General features: G+C 39.9%; 2 protein-coding genes across 7 annotated transcripts in view; both read left to right on the top strand.

Moving 5' to 3' along the window:
• Window positions 1-7,379, top strand: part of camta1 (calmodulin binding transcription activator 1) — a 195,240-nt gene extending 187,861 nt beyond the window's left edge. For all 6 annotated transcript variants that reach the window (XM_062965984.1, XM_062965982.1, XM_062965983.1 and 3 more), the window contains one exon: window positions 1,400-7,379. In XM_062965984.1, coding sequence (XP_062822054.1) covers window positions 1,400-1,478 — 79 coding nt within the window. In that variant the 3' untranslated portion in view covers window positions 1,479-7,379. The remainder of the gene's footprint in view (window positions 1-1,399) is intronic.
• Window positions 7,380-11,762: 4,383 nt separating this feature from the next.
• On the top strand, window positions 11,763-17,150 carry vamp3 (vesicle associated membrane protein 3). The gene is made up of 5 exons (XM_062965978.1): window positions 11,763-11,916; window positions 13,843-13,936; window positions 14,018-14,176; window positions 15,486-15,537; window positions 15,676-17,150. Coding segments are annotated over exons 1-5 (327 nt in total). The 5' UTR covers window positions 11,763-11,914; the 3' UTR covers window positions 15,696-17,150.
• The last annotated feature ends 3,464 nt before the right edge of the window (window positions 17,151-20,614 follow it).

Genomic DNA, 20,614 nt, shown 5'->3' with positions numbered 1-20,614 from the left:
CATGCTTCCTGAATCCCTTCCTTCTCCGTTTCCTACCTTCCTTCCTTTCTTTTCTCCTGTTTCCTACCTATCTTTGCTTTCTCCTTTTCCTCCTTCCCTCCTTCTTGTTTCTTCCTTTCTTTTCTCCTGTTTCCTGCCTATCTTTGCTTTCTCCTTTTACTCCTCCCCTTCTTCTGTTCCTTCCTTTACTCCTTCCCTCATTTCCTCCCTCCTTTTCTCCATTTGGAAAAGATTTATCTCCATTTTTGGGGAGAGAATAGAGAGAGGAGAAAAAGAGTGTGCAGAAGACCTCTCCGTTTTGGAGGGAGATAATAATAATATTTATTTATTTTATTTATTTACAGCATTTATATTCCGCCCTTCTCACCCCGAAGGGGACTCACATTACACATATAGGCAAACATTCAATGCCTTTCAACATAGAACAAAGACAAACAAACATAGGCTCTGAGCAACCTCGAACTCATGACCTCCTGGTCAGAGTGATTCATTGCAGTTAATTGCAGCTGGCTTGCTCTCCCGTCTGCGCCACAGCCCGGGCCTTAATTATTATTATTATTATTATTATTATTATTATTATTATTATTATTATTATTAACAACAACAACAACAACAACAACTTTGGAAACAATACACATTGACAAAATCACAATCTGCCAACTGCAAAAGGCCACCCTACTGGGATCTGCGCATGATCCGAAAATACATCACACAGTCCTAGACACTTGGGAAGTGTTTGACTTGTGATTTTGTGATACGAAATCCAGCATATCTATCTTGTTTGCTGTGTCATACAATAATAACAACAACTTTATTTTTATACCCCACCTATCTCCCCAAAGGGACTCGGGGCCAGGTGAATACAGACAATATAAAAACACAACAATATTAAAACAAATCAATAAAACATACTTGGATAAAAACCCAGGTAGGCTCCTAAAAATGAACTGGGCCAGAGAAAGTGCAAAACATTAGGAGGATAGGGGAGAAGAAAGGGAAGGAGAGTTAAGCAAGAAGAGGGTGGTGGTAACGGGAGGGCACAAATGGCAGTCACAGTCTTAAAATTGAAAGCGGAGTCCAGGTAACTTACTTTGTGGGGCCAGATCTAGCCTGCGGGCTGTCGTTTGGGGGTCCCTGCTCTAGAGCGAGTTCTCCAAAGGCATCTTGCCTTGCCTTTCCGAGCCTGTGACCTGCAAAAAGGGGAAATTGGGAAAGAGTCAACTCAGGTGTTCATTTTTGGAATAACGTGCCACTGATTTGTTCTATCCTACACTACTTGGGGCCAACGGGAATGGGATTGATTCAGACCGCTGTCTCTTTTCCCCCTTTTCCTCGAGGGAAGAAGAGAGCCGTTGCCAATCCCTTTTCCCTCCCTCTCTCTGCCTTTCTGTCTTTTCAGAGCGAAAGAATTGAAAAGGGCCAAGGAACCTGAAGGGAGAGGCGGCGCCGGCGGCGTAGGCGGAGGAAGCATCCCCTAGCAATGTGACGTTGCTTTTCAGACTGTTTTTCATTTTCTGTTTTTAGCAGAAACATGCAACAACAATTCAAACGAATTTAATTATTTGAAGAAGATTGAAAAAACAAACAAAAACAAACACAAAACTTTGACTGCGCTGCTGAGCGGATCAGCGGCCGGGATTTTAAAACGGTAATGTTTAGTCATTACATTTGCACTTTCATGGACGATTTTTAATTTGTTCAGCAAGACATCTTGGGACTCGAAATCTTTTTGGTTTGGATCATGGGGGAGGGAGGGAGGGGGAGGGAGGCGGGGGGGTCAGGGGGGGGCTTTCCAGTGACACCCGGAAGGAAAGGACTTCTCGCAAGTTGCTTCGTTCCTCTCGGAAAAAAACAAAACAAAACAAAAGGAAAGAGAAGCAATTACTAAATGATCCTTTTCATATAGGGCTGTATTGAAACAAAAACAAAAAAAAAACCATGCGTGGAACTGTACAAACACGATACCAAAAAAAAAAAAGAGGCAAAAACCCCACAACAATCCAAGAATTGCTATTCCTGCACCTGTCAATCATCTATCTCCAAGACCCGGAAAATGCTGGGATTCTCCAGGGAATAAATAAGGAAGGAAAGGGGAGCGAAGGGAGAAGAAGAAAAGGAAGGAAAGGAAGGGTCCGGTCCCTTTCCTCCCTCCTTCCTTCCTTCCATCCTTGCTTCCATCTTTCTTTCCTTTGGGTCCACTCCTCCTCCTCCTCCTCCTCCTCCATCATTTCCTTTGCACTTCCTCCATCTTTCCGTTCGTTCGTTCGCTCGTTCGTTTGTTCGAAACTCTCTCTGCGACGCCGCTGTTCGCGTCCGTCCCTTTTGTCCAGAAAGGTCTGGTGTTTTCCGAGGCAAACGGGTATTTGCAGGGGACGATGGGACGCGCCTTTCCGTTCGGTGTCCGTCCTCCTTTCGTTGTTTTTCGTTTCCTCCCGTTTTCCTCTCGAGTCTCAGTCTTTTCCTCCCTCTCTCAACTGCCATTAATGCACTTCTTCTCATATTTGGCACTTTATTTTCAGGCCTTACTTCACAAAAACTCAAGGTTTTCTAACTTGGTTTTACTTCTAGGCGATTTGTAAAAGATGATTTGGGCAAAACCTTCAGACCTCGTGTTCCGACCGAAGGAGTCGATATAGAATAGTGTGCAAATTCAGCCGTTGACTGGACCTTTCGGCCTCCGAGAAAAAAAAAGAAATTACAAAGGGAAGCTGCAGCATTTCCGGCCAGTAAATTTCTCGTTTTGGCTAGGAAACAAACCAGAACGAAAAAAAATATAATTATTATTATATATCTAGGCAGTTTCTGTATATAGAAAGGAAGCAGAACGGGGAATGAGGAATATATTAATTGCTAAATATTTTATTTGCAAAGGGTCAAGAACTCGGCGAGAGAAATTTGCGTTCTTTGTATAGTTTTGTCTGAATGAGCCAGAAGAGTGTGGATGTTTGTACATATTGTATATATAGTCAAAAAACAGGAAAAAAAACAAACAAAACAGATGTGCATGACTTCAAGGACAACAAAACAAAAAAAAGAAAACGACAAAGCAAAGCATTAGTGGCTTACGGTCTGTAAAATGAAACAAAAACTTTATTTCACTATGAGAAACTTTATTTTAAATGTTCTTTAGAAGAACATTTTGCTAAAGCATGACTAAACTGCAGAAGCAAAAGAGCTAATGTATTTAGACTTAGGAAAAAAAGGCAAAGTAACATTACTTTAAAACACAAAAAAAGAGAGATGTTTACATTTGGTTTTTTGGCTACCAGGAGTTTTTGTTTCAATGTGTTGTCGAAGGCTTTCGTGGCCGGAATCACTGAGTTGCGGTGAGTTTTCCGGGATGTCTGGCCATGTTCCAGAAGCATTCTCTCCTGACATTTCGCCCACATCTACGGCAGGCATCCTCAGAGGTTGTGAGGCCTGTTGGAAACTAGGCAAGTGGGGTTTATATATTTCCAGTGTGGGAGAAAGAACTTTTGTCAGTTAGAGGCAAGTGTTAATGTTGCCACTGGCCACCTTGATTCGTGTTGAATAGCCTGGCAGCTTTAAAGCCTGCCTGCTTCCTGCCTGGGGGATCCTTTGATGGGAGGTGTTAGCTGGCCCCGATTGTTTCCTGCCTGGAATTCCCCTGTTTTCAGAGTATTGTTTTTTTATTTACTGTCCTGATTTTAAGAGTTTTTAAAATACTGGTATCCAGATGTGGTTCATGGCCAGTTAACACTTCCCATCAAAGGATTCCCCCAGGCAGGAAGCAGCCAGGCTTTGAATCTGCAAGGCCATTTAATGCTAATCAAGGTGGCCAACGGCAACAGACAAGAGTTCTTTCGCCCACCCTGGGCATTCTTCCACAGGAATATAAACCCCATTTGTTTAGTTTTCAACAGATCTGACAACTTCTGAGCATGCCTGCCATAGATGTTGGCAAAACATCAGGAGGGAATGCTTCTGGAACACAGCCAGACAGCCCGGAACACCCACAGCAACCCAGTTTTGGTTTCCATTCCTTTCGACCGTCGGGTTTTGTTAATTTCCTCCTTTTTTTGCCAATGGTGCCAAGTAAAGTGAATGCTAATATTGCTTAAGAAGAAAAAAAATATTATTATTATTAAGTTATTTTGCAAAGCAGATAATCATACGAAATACGAAAAAAAATTGTATCTAGCTTAAACACCATACACTCACTCCGATAAGGAACACGTAGAATGAAACATTAAAAGAAGAAAATAGTATGAAAGTAGAGAGAAAACAAAAAAAAATAAAAATAAATACGTCTCACATGTCCATATTTCCTGCTGGAAGTCAGACAATGTACTTTGAAATTGCACAAGAAAAAAAAAGTTGAAAAGTGATGATAATGATGATAATAATTCAAAGATGCAAGCAAGGTTTTGTAGGGGTGTCATGGTATATTGCTATTTCCACATAGAGAGGAGCCAAAGAAATCTGTTTTGAATTCGTCCTTTTTGATAAAGAGAAACGGAGGTCCACGCGTGGCCGGAGGGGGGGGGGGGGCAAAGGCGGGGGTCTCGCACCCCTAACCCACCCCTCTCTGGCCCCGTGGACCGCCTTTCTTGCTTTAGTGCCAGTTTCAATGTTCGGGTCCTAGGCCACTTGGGTGGACGGAATAGGCATTTGCTCTTGCTGATCCCAGAAGACGACGACGACGATGGTGACGACGACGACGATGGTGATAATGTTTAGTCTTGCTCTCGAGAGGCTTATTGTGAAGCCTAAAAATACTCACAATTCTGTGAAGTTTTTTTTATGTTATGTTATGTTATGTTGTTTTAACAAACAAAAAAAATAAGAGGTGTCTTTAAAAAAAATAGAAAGCATTGAAAACACACAAAAGATTGTGGCAAAACACGGAAAAAAAAAATCATCCAGAAGCCAACCTGGGGTCAGTGCTCTTGGTGCCTTTTCTAGCGTTATTAATTGTGTGTGCGTCTTTCTCTCTCTCTTTTTAATTGATTCTGTTCACTGCCAGGACTGAAAAAAAAGAATAAATCCATGTAATGCGGGGAGGGGGTGGCCGGTGGGGGACGAAGCTTGCTCTCCGAATCCTTTGAATCCTGTCAATCCCTTCCCTTCCCTTGGCCTTCCTCCAAGACAGGGCTGTCAAACTCATTCCCACATCGGCCTCCTTATAATTGTTGAAAACTATAAGGAGGCCAATGTAGTAAACTATAAGTGTTTACTGATTTCTATCCCCAGGTGTTATTGAACGACAGCTCCCATCCCATTCAATTATCCGGAGATGACGGGAATGTCGAGTAAGAGGTTTTATCCTTGGTGGTGCAATGGGTTAAACTCTTGTGCCGGCAGGACTCGGGGAGAGCATGGTGAGCTCCCTCTGTCAGCTCCAGCTCCTTGTGCGGAGATGTGAGAGAAGCCTCCCACAAGGACAGTAAAACATCAAAACATTCAGGCCAATTCTCTTGCAGTTTCTCAAGTCACGAAAAAAAACCCGGCATTTTATGGTGTCGTAAAATACCTCCCCGCTAAATTAGCGGTACCTAATTTCTCAGCTGTTTTCAAAACTCCCCTCGGGGACAAGGGCGGGGTAAAAATATTGGAAATACAGTAGAGTCTCACTTATCCAAGTTAAACGGGCCGGCAGAAGCTTGGATAAGCGATTATCTTGGATAATAAGGAGGGGTTAAGGAGAAGCCTATTAACCATCCAATTAGGTTATGATTTTACAAATTAAGCACCAAAACATCATGTTCTACAACAAATTTGACAGAAAAAGTAGTTCAATGCGCAGTTATGTTATGTTGTAATTACTGTATTTACGAATTGAGCACCAAGATATCACGATATATTGAAAACATTGACTACAAAAATGGCTTGGATAATCCAGAAGCTTGGATAAGCGAGTCTTGGATAAGTGAGACTCTACTGTATTTGCGAATTTAACACCAAACATTGAACTGGGATATAGGGCAGTGTGGACTCAGATAATCCAATTCAAAGCAGACATTGTGAATTATTCTGCTTTGATATTCCGGGTTATATGGCTGTGTGGAAGAGCCCTGGGGGTCCTTCCACACAGCCATATAACCCAGAATATCAAGGCACATAATCCACAATTAATAATAATAATAATAATAATAATTTTATTTTTATACCCCACCCCATCTTGGATAATCGAGTCTTGGATAAGTGAGATTCTACTGTACCTAATTTCTCTACATACAGCTCAGCTGTTTTCAAACTGTTTTGGTAAATAGTGAGCAGGACTTGACAGTCGGGTGCTCACCCCAACCAGGCTTCGAACTAGATCAATAGGTACTGCTTGAGTGGGAATCAAAAATCGTCCCGCAATCCCTGCATCTCAACCTTGACTCCCGTCAGCTCTGTGTCGCATCAAATGACACGGCGGGATGGATTCGGTCCGTGGGCTGTGAGTTTGACACGTGTGCCCTTAGCGCCCAGGCCAAGTGGAGAGAATGTTTCCTTCCTCCCTTCCTTCGCTTGCTTTGTTGCTCCTTTCTCGCCAAAGGAATCTGCGAGCGGCTTTGGCCTTCCTACCTGGGACTAACCTTTTGCTTTCCCGCCCCAAAAAAGAGTAGTGACCCCCAATGGCCCCGTTTTTCCCCGTTGTTTGGAGTCGGAGTGCTGCGCGCTCTCTCGCTCTGCAATCCCCGCAAAAAATACAGAGCAGTTGTCCCGCCATTTTGCTCCTTTCGGACCCTGGGTCCAAAGGCAGCGTCCCCTCCTTCCTTTGCCCTTTTTTTCCGTCTGTCCGTCCGTTCGGCAGGAAGACCCCTATGTGCTTATCCCCTGCCAAAAAGGAGGCCCTGAAATTTCCCCCCCAAAAAAACCAGTATCCGATTCTCCCCGCGTCCCCTTCTCTGACGGCAGGCCTTGGTCAGGAAGGGCACTTAATCCTATCCTTCCCGTGTCTCCCCGAAATCAGACTTGCTCCTCCTTTGTGTGACGCCATCCTCATGATCCCGTGTGTCGAAAACGAATGGCCCCCGCGTGTGAGAGAAAAAAAAAAAAATACCGGACATGACATGAAACAAACAAAAAAAAAAACCACCCCCGCCCGCCCCTCGACGGCTGCACGCTTCATGGCAGTTTCCACACCGTAGTCCGCGCCCAAACCGACCGACGGAGGGGGGGAAATGGGGGGTCCCCCCCGCCCGAGACTTGCATGTTGAACCTAGTTATAGATGTTCTCCTTTTGTAAGTTTTATTTTTGTAACCGTGCATGTTTAAAAGCATCACTGGATCAATGGATCTGTCGAAGAACTCAGCTGCTGGAAACCATGCAAAAATGTTTTGAATTGCCCTTAAAAAAATATGGAAAATGTTTTCTGAATGCTTTATATTCTTTCTGCTGTAAATTAAAAAAGAAGAAAATTTCCCCATTGGAAGCGTGCAGGCTTTTTTTCTTGCGCAGGGGGTGGAAAAGGCATCCAGCTCAAGGTGGATATCGAGGCTGCTTTTGTTTGGTCAGGTAAGTGCCCAAAGGGCGAGCCTTGGTCCGGAAAGAAAGGGAAAGAAACATGGGAAGAGAGGGAAAGAATCGCGGAAAGAGAGTGGAAAAAACACAGAAAGAGAAGGAAAGAAATGCAGAAAGAGAGGGAAAGAAACGCAGAAAGAGAAGGAAAGAAACGCAGAAAGAGAGGGAAAGAAACGCAGAAAGAGAGGGAAAGAAACGCAGAAAGAGAAGGAAAGAAACGCAGAAAGAGAGGGAAAGAAATGCGAAAAGAGAAGGAAAGAAACGCGGAAAGAGGGAAAGAAATGTGGAAAGAAGGAAAGAAACACGGAAAGGGAAAGAAACGCGGAAAGGGAAAGAAATGCGGAAAGAGAAGGAAAGAAATGCGGAAAGACGGAAAGAAATGCAGAAAAACGGAAAGGGACACGGAAAGAGAATGAATCAGAGAGGGAAAGAAATGTGGAAAGAGGAAAAGAAATGCAGAAAGAAAAATGCGGAAAGAGGGAAAGAAACGCGGAAAGAGAGGGAAAGAAATGTGGAAAGGGAAAGAAACGCAGAAAGAGGGAAAGACGCAGAAAGGAAAGAAACACGGAAAGAGAAGGAAAGAAATGCGGAAAGACGGAAAGAAACACGGAAAGAGAAAGAATCATAGAGAGGGAAAGAAACACAAAAAGGGAAAGAAATGCGGAAAGAAACGCAGAAAGAGAAAAACAGAAAGAGGGAAAGAAACGCGGAAAGAGAGGGGAAAAAAACACGGAAAGACGGAAAGAAAGGAAGATGGAAAAAGTGAAAGAATCAAGGGAAGAAAGAGAAAGAAACGTAGAAGAAAGGGACAGATCTTCCTCCAGAAGACAGGAACAGAATTCAAAACCATTTTAACAGATCAGAGAGATTATTGGCCAAAACTAAAAGGAAGTCCAACAGGGACAAACGTAAGTTACTCTACTTATGCAGAAAAAACCCAAAATGCAAAGGTACAGAATGGGGGACTCCTGGCTCGACAGCAGTACGTGGGAGAAAAAGATCCTGGAGTCCTTGAGACCGAAGTTAAAACATGAGCCAACGTGATGCGGCAGACCTCACAACCTCTGAGGAGGCCTGCCATAGATGTGGGCGAAACATCAGGAGAAAATGCTTCTGGAACATGGCCAGACAGCCCGGAAAACTCACAGCAACCCAAACCAATTGCAAAGTGTTTGTGTGGGATCCCTCCATTAGCATGTGAGTAATTAAGAAGATTAATTTTTAATTAAGAAGACGGGGCCTCTGGTGGCACAGTGTGTTAAAGCGCTGAGCTGCTGAAGTTGCGGACCGAAAGGTGCCAGGTTCAAATCCCGGGAGCGGAATGAGCGCCCGCTGTTAGCCCCAGCTCCTACCAACCTAGCAGTTCAAAAACATGCAAATGTGAGTAGATCAATAGGTACCGCTAATGTGAGTAGATCAATAGGTACCACTCCGGCGGGAAGGTAACGGCGCTCCATGCAGTCATGCCAGTGGCCCCATGACCTTGGAGGTGTCTATGGACAACGCCAGCTCTTCGGCTTAGAAATGGAGATGACTGAGCACCAACCCCTAGAGTTGGTCACGACTGGACTTAACGTCAGGGGAAACTTTTATCTATACTAATATTATAATATATTGTATATACATGTAATATTAATAATAATATTATGATGTAATACAATGTAATAATAATTATAATTCACTATTATAATTGTATATTTATATTACATGCATACAGCTCCGGCGGGAAGGTAACAGCGCTCCATGCAGTCATACTGGCCACATGGTGTCTACGGACAACGCCGGCTCTTCAGCTTAGAAATGGAGATGAGCACCAACCCCCAGAGTCGGACACGACTGGACTTAACGTCAGGGGAAACCTTTACCTATACTAATATTATAATATATTGTATATACATGTAATATTAATAATAATATTATGATGTAATACAATGTAATAATAATTATAATTCACTATTATAATCGTATATTTATATGACATGCATACCGTTCCGGCGGGAAGGTAACGGCACTCCATGCAGTCATGCCAGTGGCCACATGACCTTGGAGGTGTCTAAGGACAACGCCAGCTCTTCAGCTTAGAAATGGATATGAGCACCAACCCCCAGAGTCGGTCAGGACTCGACTTAACCTTTTTTAACTAGGAAGATAAGGAGTGCATTGTCCTAGAAGGAGCCTGGCCTTTCTTCCCTTTGAATTGTTTATCGCCTGGAGATATCCTTGCAACAGGGTTGGCCTGTTTGCCATTGCCTTCCTCTTGCTCCTGCTCTGTATCCCAAGGGGGTCTCCCTGGACCAGGGGTCCCCAAACTAAGGCCCGGGGGCCGGATGTGGCCCTCCAAGGTAATTTACCTGGCCCTCGCCCTCATTTATATTATAATAATTTTATATCCGTTTTAATAATATAATATATTGTATATACATATAATACTGATAAGAATATTATCATTTTATACAATACAATACTAACAATAATATCATATAATAATATTAATTATATGTTATATATTACATATAATATTACAGTATAGTGGTATAGTTCAATATAGTATAATGCCAATATTGTGCTATGCTAATAATATAATATATTGTATGTACATACAGCTGCTCTGAGTTCCCTTCAGGGTGAGAAGGGTGGGATAAAAATATAGTAAATAAATGTAGTAAATGAATAAATAAATAATTTTGGACAGGCTCGCCCAAAGTCTGAAATGACTTGAAGACACACAACAACAATCCTAATTAACCTGACTATCTCATTGGCCAGAAGCAGGCCCACACTTCCTATTGAAATCCTGATAGGTTTATGTTGGTTAAAATTATTTTCATTTTTAAATATTGTATTGTTCTTTCATTGTTATTGTTGTTGTTTTGCACTATATATAAGATATGTGCAGTGTGCATAGGAATTGGTTCGGTTTTTTTCCCCAGATGATAATTCGGCCCCTCAACAGTCTGAAGCAGGGGTCCCCAAACTTTTTAAACAGCGGGCCAGTTCATGATCCTTTGGACCGTTGGAGGGCCGGACTATAGCTGGCCACCGAGCAATAATAATAACAACAACAACAACAATAATAATAAAGAGGGTTGGAAGAGACCCTTTGGGCCATTGAGTCCAATCCCCTTCTGCCTTTGTGCACCGAAAGCACAAGCAAAGCACCCCTGACAGATGGTCACCCAGCCCCAATGTTAGTAATAATGAGAATAATAAAAATAATATATAAAGAAAGTTGGAAGAGACCCCTTGGGCCATTTAGTCCAACCCCCTTTTGCCCTTGTGCACCAAAAGCACAAGCAAAGCATCCCTGACAGATGGCCACCCAGCCTCAATGTTAATAATAATAATAATAATAATAATAATAATAATAATAATAATAATAATAAGGATTGAAACAGAAGAAGAAACCCCTTGGGCCATTTAGTCCAACCCCCTTCTGCCTTTGTGCACCAAAAGCACAAGCAAAGCACCCCTGACAGATGGCCACCCAGCCTCAATGTTAATAATAATAATAATAATAATAATAATAATAATAATAATAATAATAATAATAAGGGTTGAAACAGAAGAAGAGACCCCTTGGGCCATTTAGTCCAACCCCCTTTTGCCCTTGTGCACCAAAAGCACAAGCAAAGCACCCCTGACAGATGGCCACCCAGCCTCAATGTTAATAATAATAATAATAATAATAATAATAATAATAATAATAATAAGGGTTGAAACAGAAGAAGAGACCCCTTGGGCCATTTAGTCCAACCCCCTTTTGCCCTTGTGCACCAAAAGCACAAGCAAAGCATCCCTGACAGATGGCCACCCAGCCTTAATGTTAATAATAATAATAATAATAATAATAATAATAATAATAATAATAAGGGTTGAAACAGAAGAAGAAACCCCTTGGATCATTTAGTTCAACCCCCTTCTGTCCTTGTGCTGTGGGGGCCGGATAAATGGCTTCAATCGGCCGCATCCGGCCCCCGGGCCTTAGTTTGGGGACCCCTGGTCTGAAGGATTTTGGACCGGCCCTCTGCTTTAAAAGTTTGAGGACCCCTGCCCTGGACCATTTGTCAGGGGTGTGTGTGTGTTTTAATTGTGCCTGGAAGAAGGATGTTGGACTATATAGCCCATGGGGTCTCTTCCAACACTAGGATTTGATGTGTGGTAGGACTGTGAGCCCTTTCCTGGCCAGAGGCAGGGCAGCGCTGCTCCTCTCCCAGCTGAAGGCAGTCAAAGGGCGGTAAGGAAAGAAACCACTCCATAAAACTCTGCCCAGCTGTTGCTCCAGAGTCTCCACCTCTTTCCCTCCCTGGGGGCCCTTTCCCTGGTCTTGGGTTGGGCTCCCTTCCTTCCTGGAGGAGGGGCCAGCACAAAAGTAGGAGCAGCAGGAGCAGCAGCAGCAGCTAAGAGACCCTTGGAGAAGTCTTCTCCTCCTCCTCCGCCATCATGTGAGTGTCCCCTTTTCCTTCTCCTCTGCCTCCCCCACTCTTCCTCCCCTCCTTCCACAAGTGCCAGGACACAACACTTTCGCTTTCAGCTCCTTCCTGGTCTTTTCGCAGGGCCCAGAGCCAGGCAAAGCTCGGCCCGGCCTCACTCTCTGAGCCCCACTTCTCTCCACACAGCAACAGAGATTACAACAAAGCCAGGGCGAAAAGCAAAGTGTTATGACTTATGCCAGGCATGGGCAAACTTGGGCCCTCCAGGTGTTTTGGACTTCAACTCCCACAATTCCTAACAGCCGGTAGGCTGTTAGGAATTGTGGGAGTTGAAGTCCAAAACACCTGGAGGGCCCAAGTTTGCCCATGCCTGGCGTCATCCATAACACACTCTTCTCTCCCAGGCTGCAACTTTGAAATGCTCAAACCCACAGAAGTCCCAAATGACAAGCCACAGAAGTCAGTCACACGATTTCAGACTCTTTTTCCCACCCTAATAGTGTCACAGAGGTGCCGTGGACACTATGTAAACACAATTTGCAACACGTTCCTGGTTTGAAAGTCTTATTTCCTATTGCATTGTGCGCCGCTTCCTTTGAAAGTAATCGTTTTGGTGGCAATGTTGAATTGGTCGGGACGTGGTGCAAGATGTCCCTCCCGTGAAAACAAACTCAACAAACTTTTCCCCATGTTTTGATGATAGAACCAATTAGGAAATAAGGACATATTTAACCCAGGAAGATACTGCAAATGGGGCTACAAAGTATTTATGTAACGTGTCAGAAGCTAATCAGGGCTACATTTGTAACGTATGTTTTAAAAAACACAAAACAAAGTTAAAAACTTGACATTATTCTAGATACTAGAATCTGGAAAAGAGCAAATCACAGACCACTGGCTGCAATGCAACCTAAGCCCTGCCGCATGGACAATGGAGAACCTTCTCACAGCAAGACCAGAGGCACTCAAAGTGAAAATTTAGTATAATGTCAAGATTTTTAAAATATATTATAACTGTATTCTCAATTCGCTTCTGACATGATAAATACCCAGAAACAAACATGTGTTGCATAGTGTAGTAATAATAATAATATTACTATTAACTGTACAAGAGAAGAGGTGGGTAAGAAATAAAATTATTATCATTATATTAATAATAACAATAATAATAATATATTATGTCTCATTAAGGGCCACATCCCCTGTTTCAGCGTGGTGAGCCACAAATATAATAATAATAATACAGTAGAGTCTCACTTATCCAAGCTAAACGGGCCGGCAGAACCTTGGATAAGCAAATATCTTAGATAATAAGGATTAAGGAAAAACCTATTAAGCATCATATTAGGTTATGATTTTACAAATTTAGACCCAAAACATGTTATACAACAAATTTGGCAGAAAAAGTAGTTCAATATGCAGTAATGTTACGTTGTAATTACTGTATTTACAAATTTAGAACTAAAATATCACAATATATTGAAAACATTGACTACAAAAATGGCTTGGATAATCCAGAACCTTGGATAAGCAAGTCTTGGATAAGTGAGACTCTACTGTAATAATAATAATAATAATAATAATAATAATAACAGCAATAGTAATAATAATAATAATAATAATAATAATAATTGTCCAAGAAAAGATGTGGGTAAGAAATATTATTATTATTATTATTATTATTATTATTCTCTTGCCTTCTGGCCAATGCTTGGTTCTTGGTTCTTGTATACCTCCTTTATATTATATAGATATCTGTGACTTTTTGGATTTTGGTTCTTGATGCAGTCAAACATGCAGCCTCTCCCTTTGAGGAGATGGAGGCGAGGTACAAAAGTATTATATTATTATAACGCAATTTCTCTCCAAGTCCATACAGTGACTCACCTTTCTTTCTTTCCTTCTGTCTTTCTATCTCTTTCTCCATCTGTGCTGCAGGTCAAGCAGTGGCCAAACTGGGGCAGCTGCCTCCTCCTCCTCGCTGTCCGGCTCCAACCGCCGGCTCCAGCAGACCCAGAACCAGGTGGACGAAGTACGTATGTCTCAAATCGAGTGGCCTTTCCTTTGAGAGGGTCACTTGGGGACAGCAATGACCCAGCCTTTGGCTTTGCAGGTGGTGGACATCATGAGGGTCAACGTGGACAAGGTCTTGGAGCGCGACCAGAAGCTCACGGAGCTGGACGACCGGGCCGATGCCTTGCAAGCAGGAGCCTCCCAGTTTGAGACAAATGCCGCCAAGCTGAAGAGGAAGTACTGGTGGAAGAACTGCAAGGTAAGGGCGTCTTCTGCCATCGTTTCCTCCTCACTTAGATGCATCTGGCTGGAAAGATGGGGGAAAAAGAACAATGGGAAATTGGAAGCGATATCTATATGATCAGGCTCAATTTCAAATGATAACAAGCATAATGGGGGACGCTACACAAGAAGGCAAGATAAAAGGCATAAGGAATAAATGGGTGGCATATATGGCATGGGTTAAAAAGGGTGAAGCCAATACAATCATCATATAATAGTGTCAATATAACAATATAATATATAATACTCATATTATGCTACACTTATAATATATTGTATATACATATAATACTGATAATAATATTATAATGTAATACAATATAATGATAATAGTAATAATACAGTATTATAATGGTATGTTTATATTACATGTAATATTACTATTAATATTGCAATATAGTGGTATAGTACAATATAGTAATATATAATGCTTATATTGTGATATGCTAATAATATAATATATTGTATGTACATATAATATTTATAATAATATTATAATGTAAAACAATATAATAATAATAAACTATTATAATTGTATATTTATATTACATGTAATATTACTAATAATATTGCAACCCCTGAGTCCCCTTCGGGGAGAGAAGGGCGGGATATAAATGTCGTTAATAAATAAATAAAATAAATCATCCAGAAATTAAGAAAACTCGGCACATAGTTAAAGATAACAGTATAGAGAAAATATGTGGTTGGGTGGGTAACATGGGACTCAATGTAGCCATGGAAAGGCGATTCCATCCGAACATTACTAACAACATTCTGACAGTAAGAAGAGCTGTCCAACAGGTAATATAATATAATATTGATAATAATATTATAATATAATACAATAATACAATATAATACAATAGTAGTAGTAGTAGAAGTAATAATAATACACTATTATAATGGTATATTTATATTACATGTAATATTACTAATAATATTGCAATATAGTGGTATAGTACAATATAGTAATATATAATGCTTCTATTGTGCTATGCTAATAATATAATATATTGTATGTATATATAACTTGTAAGCCGCCCTGAGTCCCCTTCGGGGTGAGAAGAGAGGAATATAAATGTAGTAAATAAAATAAATAAATAAAATAAACTGTGGAACTCTCTGCCTCAGAGCTCTTTTGGAGGCTTTTAAGTTTGGATGGCCATCTGTTGAGAGGGATTGAATGGTGTCTTCCTGCCTGGCAGGTAAGGCTGGGTGGCCCTTGGGGGTCCATTCCAACTCTGTAATTCTATGATTCTGTATTATTTTCTTATTTTTCTCGCCAGATGTGGGCCATATTGATAGCCGTGGTGGTTGTCCTCTTAATCATCATCATTGGTAAGTTCACTGGTAGTCAGGCTCCAAAGAATGTTGCCGTTTCTATTTGGGTCTCAAAGGTTAACAGTGAATCTACTATATATTAAGGTCTCTTCGTGGAGATAAACTCCTTTTTTTGTATGTGGTTTCTCAATGCAGTTTGGAGCGTGTCCTCGTGAGCTGCCGGGAGCCAAAGAAGACCCCTCTGCAAGAAACTTCAGTAACCTGCTGCACTGTCACACTTTTCCTACGGTGCCCAAATCAAACCTTAATTCGGAAAGATGCACCTACTCTTTTGTCGTTCTTCAGCAGCATGCCTTTAATGCTGAAACGTGTAAAATAAATGCTAATTTGGTGGGTTCAGGCTGCCAAGGGGAGCTGTGTGAGTCGGGGAGGAAAGGGCAAGAGGGGCTTGGCATTTATTTCACTGTAATAAACAGCATAATACTGAATATATTATTATTATTATTATTATTATTATTATTATTGAATGGTAAACTAGTTCTTATTCCTTCTTGGATGAGGGGACTCTCTCACATGCAAATGTGCCAAACATTGCCTTGATTAAACAGCGTAATACTTAATAATAATAATTAATAATAATAATAATATTGAATGGCAAACTAGTTTTTATTCGTGCCTTCTTGGATGAGGGGACCCTCTCACACGCAAATGTGCCAAACGTTGCCCTGATTGAACAGTATTTTAAAATATAATAATAATAATAATAATAATAATAAATCATTATATTATTATTATTATTATTGAATGGCAAACTAATTTTTATTCATGCCTTCTTGGATGAGGGGACCCTCTCACACGCAAATGTGCCAAACGTTGCCTTGATTAAACAGTATTTCTAAATATAATAGTAATAATAGATCATTATATTATTATTATTGAATGGCAAACCCACTTTCACTTGGTGCCTTCTTGGATGAGGGAACCATCTCAAATGCAAATGTGCCAAATGTTGCCTTGATTAAATAGTGCAATGCTAAATATAATTTAAAAACAATTATTATATTTATATTATGATTGATTGAATAGCACATCTTGCCAATCTCACACAGCTTTTCCCATTCTGATGGGATGGTGTCACACTTAAAAGTCACCGCCCAAGAGACCTTCTTGTTTGTTTCGGACACAATCTTTCAAACTTGGTGCCTTACTGCTTGGTCCTGAACAAAACACCGGAAAGTATTCTTAATTATTATTATTATTGAAATTCTGGATGCATTTAATGAAAGCTGCCTCCGGGTAGAGCCAAAGTTGCAGTACTTTTTCACGTACCACCAGGAAGATGGAAAATGGCACCCTAAAAGTAGTATTTAAGAATTAAATCCATGGTCTTTGGAGCTTTTCTGTGTTCGGGGATGCGGCTTAAAAATAATAATACCGGATTTGTGGTTTTGAGGTGTTAGAAGACACGTGAGGTCTTGCTTTTCCTTCCCGCCAATTAACCCACCAATTGTACTGCAATTAAAAGTACTAAACTGCCTAAATTCTGAGCTTAATGGAACTTGTGGAGTTTTGGTTTTGAGATATTTTTAACTAACACTTAACTGATGGCTTCTCCAGGGAAAAGGGAGGCCTTCGCTGTTAACAGTTGAATAAAAGTGGATTTGTAGTCACTTTGGCCTGTTTCCTCTCTTTCTTAATGCAATGGAAAGACTTATGATACATGTTTCAGCCTGTGTCTGTTTGTGTTTTTAGCTCAAACACAACTCATAATTGCTCTGTGCTCGGTAGAGCATTCAAGCTTTCGTGTAAACTTACATTTAAGATCTCTTCCTCTCTTTCAGTTGAAATAAAACAATGAGAAATATTGATTTTAGATTGTACCTGAACCTTTTAGGGGAGTACAGTATACTTTCAGGAGACTGGGAATTGCTGGATGCCGGATAATTGTCGTTTCTGGTTGCTTGAGAGTGACTATTACAAATAGTCGTACTATATACCCCATTCTATAAACTCTATTTTGACTTGATATTCCTATTGAACTACTATAAAGATTGGCGTAATACTATATCATACCATCAACTCTGTATTGATATTAACATTGAGACACTATTAAATATTAATGCTTGAGGTTAATATTGAAATACAGTAGAGTCTTGCTTATCCAACCTTCGCTTATCCAAGGTTTTGGATTATCCAAGCCATTTTTGTAGTCAACGTTTTCAATATATCGTGATATCTTGGTGCTCAATTCGTAAATACAGTAATTACAACATAACATTACTGCGTACTGAACTACTTTTTCTGTCAAATTTGTTGTATATGATGTTTTGGTGCTTAATTTGTAAAATCATAATCTAATTTGATGTTTAATAGGCTTTTCCTTAACCCTTCCTTATTATCCAGCATTTTTGCTTATCCAACGTTCTTCCGCCCTGTTTATGTTGGATAAGTGAAACTCTACTGTATATATATATCCATCGATCTATATTTATTATATTATTACTATTATTATATTGTACATACATCTCCATCCATCTATATATTATTATAGTGTACATATATATCCATCCATCTATATTTATTATATGATTACTATTGTTATATTGTACATACATATCCAGCCATCTATAATTATTATAGTGTACATATATATCCATACATCTATATTTATTTTATTATTATATTTTTTATATTGTAAATATATATATCCATCAAGTGGGCTCAAACTGCATTAAATTGTGTTTATTTGTATCCTGCTTTTTCTCTCCACAATACGGTATATGGTAGTATTATTAGTAATATTACATTTAATATATAATATGTAATTAATATTATTATATTGTATTATTACTAGTATAATATTGTATTCCATTATAATATTACTATCAATATTATATGTATATACAATATATTATATATTAATAAATTATATATATATATATATATATATATGTATATAAAATTAGCATAGCATGTTGCTATGGCACAGGAGACAAGCTGGAACTATCATGCCATCAACTCTGTATTGACTCGATGTTAACATTTATTTATCGTGTCAGAGGTGAATTGAGGGTACAGTTATAATGTATTTTTTTAAAAAAAAAAAACTTTTGGTGTCTTTGCTAACCTTTGCCAAGGGGGTTCCTGCTGTCAGTCGTCGTCCCTTCGGATTGAGCGGTGATGACACTATCGTCGGCATAGATGAAACTTTTTGTCCCTTTCTGGCATTGGCTGGTCATTTGTGTCAATGTTGCTCCACTAAGGCAGGCTGTTCTTCTGTTTCCCCATCCATATTGGCCTTACTATTACTATATTATAATACCAACTCGATATCAACTTGATATTCACATTGAAATGCTATTTAAAAATAGGCCGAATTAAGACTCCTTATTTCCCACACCATTCCATACCACAAACTGATACTATTCGGTATGGAGAATTGGCATTAATATTGAAATGCCATTAAAAATAGTCCCAATTCACACTAAATATTGAAATGAGACGCCATTGAAATGCGATTAATAAATAGGCCGAATTAAGACTCCTTATTTCCCACACTATTCCATACCACAAAATGATACTATATGGTATGGAGACTTGATATTCACATTGAAATGCTATTAAAAAATAGGCCGAATTAAGACTCCTTATTTCCCACACTATTCCATGCCACAAAATGATACTATTCGGTATGGAGACTTGTCATTAATATTAAAACGCCATTAAAAATAGTCCCAGTTCACACTAAATATTGAAATAATGAGACACCATTGAAATGTGATTAAAAAAATAGGCCGAATTAAGATTCCTTATTTCCCACATTATTCCATACCACAAACTGATACTATTCGGTATGGAGACTTGGCATTAATATTGAAATGCCATTAAAAATAGTCCCAATTCACACTAAATATTGAAATAATGAGACGCCATTGAAATGCTATTAAAAAATAGGCCGAATTAAGATTCCTTATTTCCCACATTATTCCATGCCACAAAATGATACTATTCGGTATGGAGACTTGTCATTAATATTGAAATGCCATTAAAAATAGTCCCAATTCACACTAAATATTGAAATAATGAGACGCCATTGAAATGCTATTAAAAAATAGGCCGAATTAAGACTCCTTATTTCCCACACTATTCCATACCACAAACTGATACTATTCGGTATAGATTTGGCATTAATATTGAAATGCCATTAAAAATAGTCCCAATTTGAAATAATGAGACGCCATTGAAATGCGATTAAAAAATAGGCCAAATTAAGACTCCTTATTTCCCACACTATTCCATACCACAAACTGATACTATTTGGTATGGAGACTTGGCATTAAAAATTAGAAATAGTCCCAATATAGAAATAACTGACATTAAAACAATTCACATTAAATATTGAAATAACTGACATTAAAAAGAAATTGGACGCGAAGGCCGTCCCTGAGGAGAAGTGACAGTTACTAGGCCTCCGCGCATGCGCAGAAGCAGCAGGAGCAGGAGGCGGGCCCCCACTTCCCGCCCAATCTCCTTTCCACCAATAGGAGGACGCGCTGTGGCTCCCGCAGCCAATGGCTGTAAGGGGGCGGGACCAGGAGGCCTGTGTTTATTTGTGTCCGAGAAAAAATGAGGCCTGAGGGAGAAAGTGAAGGCCCGAAGCGTTGAGGTCGGTATATTTTCTGGAAGTATATGTAATTTGAGAGAGGAAGGAAGGAAGAACAGGGAAAGAGGAAAAGAGAAGGAATTATTTACGAATTTAGCACCAAAATCTCATGATATATTGAAAAGATTGACTACAAAAATGGCTTGGATAATTCAGAAGCTTGGATAAGCGAGTGTTGGATAAGTGAGACTCTACTGTATTTACAAATTTAGCACCAAAATATCATGATATATTGAAAAGATTGACTACAAAAATACCTTGGATAATCCAGAGGCTTGGATAAGCGAGGCTTGGATAAGTGAGACTCTACTGTATTTACAAATTTAGCACCAAAATATCATGATATATTGAAAAGATTGACTACAAAAATGGCTTGGATAATCCAGAAGCTTGGATAAGTGAGACTCTACTGTATTTACAAATTTAGCACCAAAATATCATGATATATTGAAAAGATTGACTACAAAAATG

Source organism: Anolis carolinensis, unplaced genomic scaffold (assembly GCF_035594765.1).
Source record: "Anolis carolinensis isolate JA03-04 unplaced genomic scaffold, rAnoCar3.1.pri scaffold_15, whole genome shotgun sequence".
NCBI lineage: Eukaryota > Metazoa > Chordata > Lepidosauria > Squamata > Dactyloidae > Anolis > Anolis carolinensis.
This window is presented reverse-complemented; position numbering and strand designations above follow the sequence as displayed.

What these genes read in the sequence shown, in the direction of transcription:
- vamp3 (XM_062965978.1), top strand. An exon ending in CCCAGAACCAGGTGGACGAA is followed by an intron (nt 13,937 to 14,017) that starts GTACGTATGTCT and finishes TTGGCTTTGCAG; the next exon opens with GTGGTGGACATCATGAGGGT. An exon ending in ACTGGTGGAAGAACTGCAAG is followed by an intron (nt 14,177 to 15,485) that starts GTAAGGGCGTCT and finishes TTTTCTCGCCAG; the next exon opens with ATGTGGGCCATATTGATAGC.